The 6,156-nt window shown below is 35.9% G+C and overlaps 1 protein-coding gene across 2 annotated transcripts; it reads left to right on the forward strand.

Moving 5' to 3' along the window:
• Positions 1–1,003: 1,003 nt before the first annotated feature.
• On the forward strand, positions 1,004–5,099 carry IQD2 (IQ-domain 2). 2 transcript variants are annotated; one of them, XM_028080868.2, is made up of 6 exons: positions 1,004–1,288; positions 1,933–2,032; positions 2,109–2,435; positions 3,008–3,229; positions 3,352–3,471; positions 4,005–5,099. In XM_028080868.2, exons 2-6 carry the CDS (start codon positions 1,958–1,960, stop codon positions 4,719–4,721), a joined length of 1,461 nt encoding a protein of 486 aa, XP_027936669.1. In that variant the 5' UTR covers positions 1,004–1,288; positions 1,933–1,957; the 3' UTR covers positions 4,722–5,099. The 2 variants fall into 2 exon arrangements, with proteins under 2 accessions (XP_027936669.1, XP_027936670.1); XM_028080869.2 differs by lacking the exon at positions 1,004–1,288 and adding an exon at positions 1,835–1,859.
• Positions 5,100–6,156: the final 1,057 nt, after the last annotated feature.

Genomic DNA, 6,156 nt, shown 5'->3' on the forward strand with positions numbered 1-6,156 from the left:
TCAAGAATAGAATATTATGATCACCGACAAAATTGTTGAGTCATTTTCTTCTAACAAGCTTAAATTATTTTCTTCCAAACAACAAAACGCTACATGGATACCATTATGATAATTCATACCTTAAATTGTTTGTGCTATATCAAGGTGTTAACGTGTGAAGATGTAATTATCCGATCCCAAACGTGGTTCATTAATCGTTGCTAATGTATCTTATTGAGTAGTTTATGAGTTACACGTTTGCATAATAGGGTGTTGGCAACTTACCACTAATAGGTACTTTCTATATTGATAAGCAAAAGCAAAGTTCCTCAAAATTACTTTCTCACGTCAGCAAGAGAAAAAACACGAAAATGCAAAAGTATACAAGGAAAGAAAGAACGGAAGAAAAGAATCTAGCTTTTATCTAGTACATAAGGTATTATTTTCGAAAAAAACAATATAAATATCAAGGTGCCATATAATGATAATAATTCACAAAATCTATCTTTGTCTTCTATACCATTAGCCTTCAAAAAAATAATTCAATGCAAATTAATTTCTTAAATTTTCCTTTTTTTTTACATATATACACAAATATAAAAACTTAGTACGGTAAAGTAAGTAACTTCTCATAGTAATTTATCCAAACACTTTTTTTTTTTTATAAATACGGTCGATCCAATTGAGGATTTTTATCTAATATTAATGGTTCATTATTGTATGAATAACTATTGACATTAATAACTTACAGAGTAATGAAAAATCTATGCAGGCAACAGTTAAGACAAGGAAAGCAGTTAAATGATAATTTATTGAGGAAGTGTTGAAGACAAAAAAAAAAAACAGCAAGGAGAGAGAGAGATGAAAAAAAATGTAGAACATGAATGCCAGTGGCAGTGGTAATGGGCAATCACTGCCATGAGTGGGACCAACATCAGCATCCATGGAAAGGGTCATCATTCATCATGGGACACACGGTTAACAAGGTAACTAAACCAGCAAAAACGGGACCTTGGACACAAGGTTTTTCCTGAACCATGATAACTAAGTGGGTCCCACTTTCCCTAAAACAAGTAGTGGGGTCACAGTATTTGCTGAACCAGCTGTTCTCTCTCTCATGCTCTCGTATCATTGAAACCCTTTGTCCCTTCCCAAGATCTGATTGCATTTCCCTGCTTTACAGGGGAGATAGTGCAAGCGTAATCTCCAAGTTCTTTCATCTTTTTGTTACTTTTTGTTCAGAGACACATAGGCCCAGAACAACTTGCAAGCTCTTTCATTCAGATCTGTCTCTTTGGTTTCACTTCAGGTACCATCATTTTCCATCTAAATTTTGACCCCCTTTTTTTCAAATTCATTTAAAATTGCTATTTTTGCACTTTCCCATTTCCTCGACATGTTTTTGGACCCGTTTAATGTTTAAAGTTCTTCGATTTCTTTCCTTGTTTTGAATTGGTGAAAATTCTGGTAGTTTCAGCACAAGGGTGTTGCATAATTTCACTGGAAATGCTGATTTTATTAGATAAATCTGCATTCTATGTGGTTCTTTGCAGTGAAATGCAAAAAGGAAGATAATCCGGTTCTTCATACTGTTGGATTCAGTATGATTCAGCGAATGAGGATTTCAAATAACTCTCTGTATTTTTCACATGCCATTTGGATTCCTTTAGGGATAAGTATTTGAATTGCTCAATAGTTCAGTCTTGATGATGAATTTCTCTACCAGAAGCCAGAAGCTGGTTTCTGGTTTCCTTTTCATACCTTTTCTTCTTGTTTTCAAAAGCTAAAAGGCTTACGTAATTAATTTTTCAGCATCAAATTTCATAGCTCTAGCAGCATTTACTGATATAAGTTGGTGATATTGGATTTCCTATTCAAAGGCAAGCTGAATTCTTGAATTATTTTGGCTTGTGAGAGATGATATCATGAAATTTACATATTTCCTGTGTTAAGGGTCTAAGCGAGGAATGCGAAGAGAATGGGGAGGAAGGGAAGTTGGTTTTCTACTGTGAAGAAAGCTCTAAGCCCTGAATCAAAGGAGAGGAACGATCAGGTTCAGATGAAATTTATAGTTAACATTTCTCAGGTATCCAACATTTTCCTTATAGTGTTAGCAACTGCTTTTGCAGAAAACAAGCAGACCAAAGAAGAAATGGTTTGGAAAACAAAAGTTGCAGACTTCAGCATCTCAATCTGAAACGGATAAAGCAGCACCTCCTCTTCCTCCACCTGAGGTTATTTTACCTCACTCTGAGATTGAAACAAGTCATGATCGCGTCAAAGTTGCAACTGCAGTGGTTGTGGAGGAACCGGTTCCTGCTGTTCATACAGAACCTGTTCCTGCTGTTCAGACAGAACCTGTGGAGGTCCAAGCCACTACAATTGTTCAGTTACACAGTAAACCAACAGAGGGAGTGGCAGCAATAAGGATTCAGAAAGCTTTTCGGGGATACTTGGTATATTTTGCTATTTTTCATTTAAACCGATGTAACTTATTCCATTCAGCTTCCCTCTTTCCATTATCTGTTGAATGTTTGTACTTTTGCTTACAACTACTAGTGAGAAAACCTCAGTTACAATAATGATATAACACTTTCTTGTTCACTGTATACTAACAGTTGGTCAGTTCGAACTCTTAAAATACGAATCAGTGCCAAAACGTATATATTTATTAAAGGGTTAACCTTGTTTTTGGTCACGCAATTTTGGTTTTTGTCCCTATCTTCAACTTTGATCCTATTAGGTTTCCATACTTAAGAAATACATGGATGTAGTTCTCTTCGTCCAATGGTGTTAACAAATGACAATTGCATTTCTTAAGTATAGGACCTAACAGGATCAAAGTTTGAAATAAAGATAAAAATCAAAATTGCTATATCGTTTAAGGACCAAATGGGTTAACTATGTGTTTTTAAGTACCAAACACTAAGTTAAGAGGTCATAAGTAATCAATAATTGCTGCAAAAGAAAGCTTCTTGATTCATGATAAACGGCCTGCAAGCTGAGTTATTTCTCTATAATCATTTAGGCACGAAGGGCACTGCGGGCTCTGAGGGGACTGGTGAGGTTGAGATCCCTCATGGAAGGGCCAGTGGTGAAACGACAAGCCATTAGTACCCTCCGTTCCATGCAGACTTTTGCACATTTGCAAACTCAGATTCGTTCTAGGAGGCTCAGGATGTTGGAGGAGAATCAAGCTCTGCAGAAACAGCTCTTACAGAAACATGCAAAAGAGCTAGAGAGCATGAAGGTCTGTGTTTCATTTCCCTTGACTTATTTTCTGTTTTTGATCCTGTTGACATAAAGATAATATTTACTTGACTTTTAGATGGATTTTGAATGATTTTAACTTTTTTCAAATTCCTATAATAGCTTGGTGAGGAATGGGATGACAGTGTACAATCGAAAGAACAGGTTGAAGCCAAGTTACTGAGCAAGTATGAAGCTGCTATGAGAAGAGAAAGAGCAATGGCTTATTCATTCTCTCACCAGGTTTTCTATTTCTCCTGTGAATTTACATTTGTTAGGATAGTGAAACTGAAATGAGAAAGGATATATGAAGCAAATTTTTTGGTGAATTCAGAGAACAATTGACTTTACTCTTGTTTGGATAAATTTTTCAATTAACACTCAAAAGAGAAGAAAATAAGAAAGGTAAAATGCTTTAAACTTCTTCCATAAAATTAAAATTTAGCTTATGCATACTGGGAAATTTGTCCAAACTATTTTGTTATGTCAGAAAATAATACATAATATATAATGGACTATAATAAGAATATGGCTACTGGTGTGATTTCCATGAGGTTTTGAATACATTTAACTCCCGGGTTTGACTTTTAACAAAGGAAAATGTTTTTTTGAAACTGGATGCGCCACTCCACAACCCACTTTTAGGAGTATTTTGGTCATTGAAAAAGTTAACTTCTAGAGATTGAAAAATAAAATAGTGGATGAAAAGTGTGTAAAAGTTTGTTGGGTGTCAAAATAATACTACTCTTAAACAAATGCTACTTCATTCTTTACAGCAAAACTGGAAGAGTTCATCAAGATCCATAAACCCAATGTTCATGGATCCAACCAATCCAACCTGGGGTTGGAGTTGGTTGGAACGATGGACGGCAGCCCGGCCCGGGGAGAGCCATAGCTTGGGGGAGAAAGAAAAGAATGACAATAAATCTATTAGAAGTTCTGGGCGTGGCATTACCAGTGCTGAAATCAGCAAATCATTTGCTAAATTTCAGCTGAATTCTGAGAAGCATTCTCCAACAGCGAGCCAAAATCCAGGCTCACCTAACTTTGAGTCACAATCCCAGCAATCGCATTCAAATCCTCCCAAGTCAGCTCCTCCAGCAGCTGCTAAGAAGGTGAAGAAAGTGAGTCCAAAGGACATGTTGGCCATAGATGATGACACTAAAAGTGTGTTGAGTGTGCAGTCAGAGCGGCCAAGGAGGCACTCCATTGGTGGATCAACTGTAGGAGATGATGAAAGCCTTGCAAGCTCCCCAGCAATCCCAAGTTACATGGTGCCAACTAAATCTGCCAAAGCCAAGTCCAGAATGCAAAGTCCACTAGCTGCAGAAAATGTGACCCCAGATAAAGGGTCAGGGTCCCCTGCTGGGACTGCAAAGAAGCGTCTCAGTTTCCCTGCTTCACCTGCTAGACCAAGAAGGCATTCAGGTCCACCAAAGGTTGAAAGCAGCTTCAATGCTGAAATCACTGTGGGAAATGGTGTGTCTGGTTGATTACATAGCCACAGGAAAAAGGATGCAAAAACAATCAGTTGAAATATGATGGCAAGAATAAGACAAAAGTTCATTTCAATTGTCCCTTTATTTATTTATTTGTTTATTTATCATGTGTATCTTCATCTTATCATTTTTGTATTGATTTGGGGGTGAAAACTGTTTTACCTACTACATTTGTGTATTTGTCGTATTCCACTCATGTATGTATGTACTCACAATTTGTGCTGCTGAGGGGATCATAGGTGGTTCATGAAAGTACTATGGACAAGAGATCATTCAGCTGTCAGAATGACTTTCAGAGCCTCCCCAGTATCTCTCTGTTACTATTGATTCTTATTTGTGATATAAAATGTATATTTAATTTCTTTGTCCCCATCATTTGAGTCATTTATCAGGACAGTTAAATGTTACTGTGTTCTGTAACCTATGTTCAGTATGAGTACACCCCCAAGAAAAAAGTGTTTGTAAACAGCTCTGCTCTTATCCTGTTTAATTGGTATGCTAAATAAAAAAAATATACATATACACACACATTTATGTATTTGATCATATTTTTCACTCTTAAAAGTCTTAATTTTTATCTCCAAAAAGATTTTTGTTTTGGATTTCATAATTTGATTCATTTTAATTTCTATAAAAAGAAATAAATACCAATGTCTAAAAAGAAATTTATTTTCAAAAAAGTAAATAGTTTTATGCATTCTTCCTTTTATAAGGAGGCTAAGAGTTAGGATGAGAAATAAAACATGTCTAAAAAATTACAAGCAGAATATGAATAGCACTTCTTAAGTGAGAAGAATAAAATATTTAAATAAAACAATAGTATAGGAATAAAATAACAGAATTGTTGAATAAAATAATATAGGCTTAATTAGACTTTTGGTCCTCTACTTTATATGCGAGGTTCATTTTGGTCCTCTTATTTTTTCGGGGTTCAATTTAGTCCCCTAGTTTATGTAGGAGGTTCAATTCAGTCCTGTGTGTTAACAACGTTAAAAAAATTAACGGCAGAGTGATTTGATGTGATACTGTGGCAATTTTACATGACGTGTCAAGTAGGGACATCAGATTATGTGGACAATACAAAACGAGAAATTAAAAGCAGCGGTAATTGGAAGAAGCGAAATTAGGGTTCTTGGAAGAAAGAAATTAGGGTTCGTGGAAGAAAGAAATTTGGGTGCGAGGAAGAATTTGGGGATAACGATTGAACAAATTAGGGTTCGAGGAAGAAGCGAAAATCAATCAATCAATATATTAGGGTTCGCGGTCTCCTTCGGTGCGGCAAAGGTTCATCGCTATGTTCATAGTGGGACGAAATCGAAGGTAAGTTTTCTGGTTTTTCTATGGATTGAATGTCGCGTTTTACTTATATAGTATTGTCTTTGTCGGTGTTGGTATTATTTTCTATGTGTTATTCTGTCTGTGTGTGTTT

The sequence above is a fragment of the Vigna unguiculata genome, chromosome 7 (assembly GCF_037176805.1).
Source record: "Vigna unguiculata cultivar grain cowpea cultivar isolate G323 ecotype 2 chromosome 7, ASM3717680v1, whole genome shotgun sequence".
In the NCBI taxonomy this organism is placed as follows: Eukaryota; Viridiplantae; Streptophyta; class Magnoliopsida; order Fabales; family Fabaceae; genus Vigna; species Vigna unguiculata.

What these genes read in the sequence shown, in the direction of transcription:
- IQD2 (XM_028080868.2), top strand. Translation starts at nt 1,958, where the DNA reads ATGGGGAGGAAGGGAAGTTGGTTTTCTACTGTGAAGAAAGCTCTAAGC. An exon ending in AAGCTTTTCGGGGATACTTG is followed by an intron (nt 2,436 to 3,007) that starts GTATATTTTGCT and finishes ATAATCATTTAG; the next exon opens with GCACGAAGGGCACTGCGGGC. An exon ending in AAGAGCTAGAGAGCATGAAG is followed by an intron (nt 3,230 to 3,351) that starts GTCTGTGTTTCA and finishes TTCCTATAATAG; the next exon opens with CTTGGTGAGGAATGGGATGA.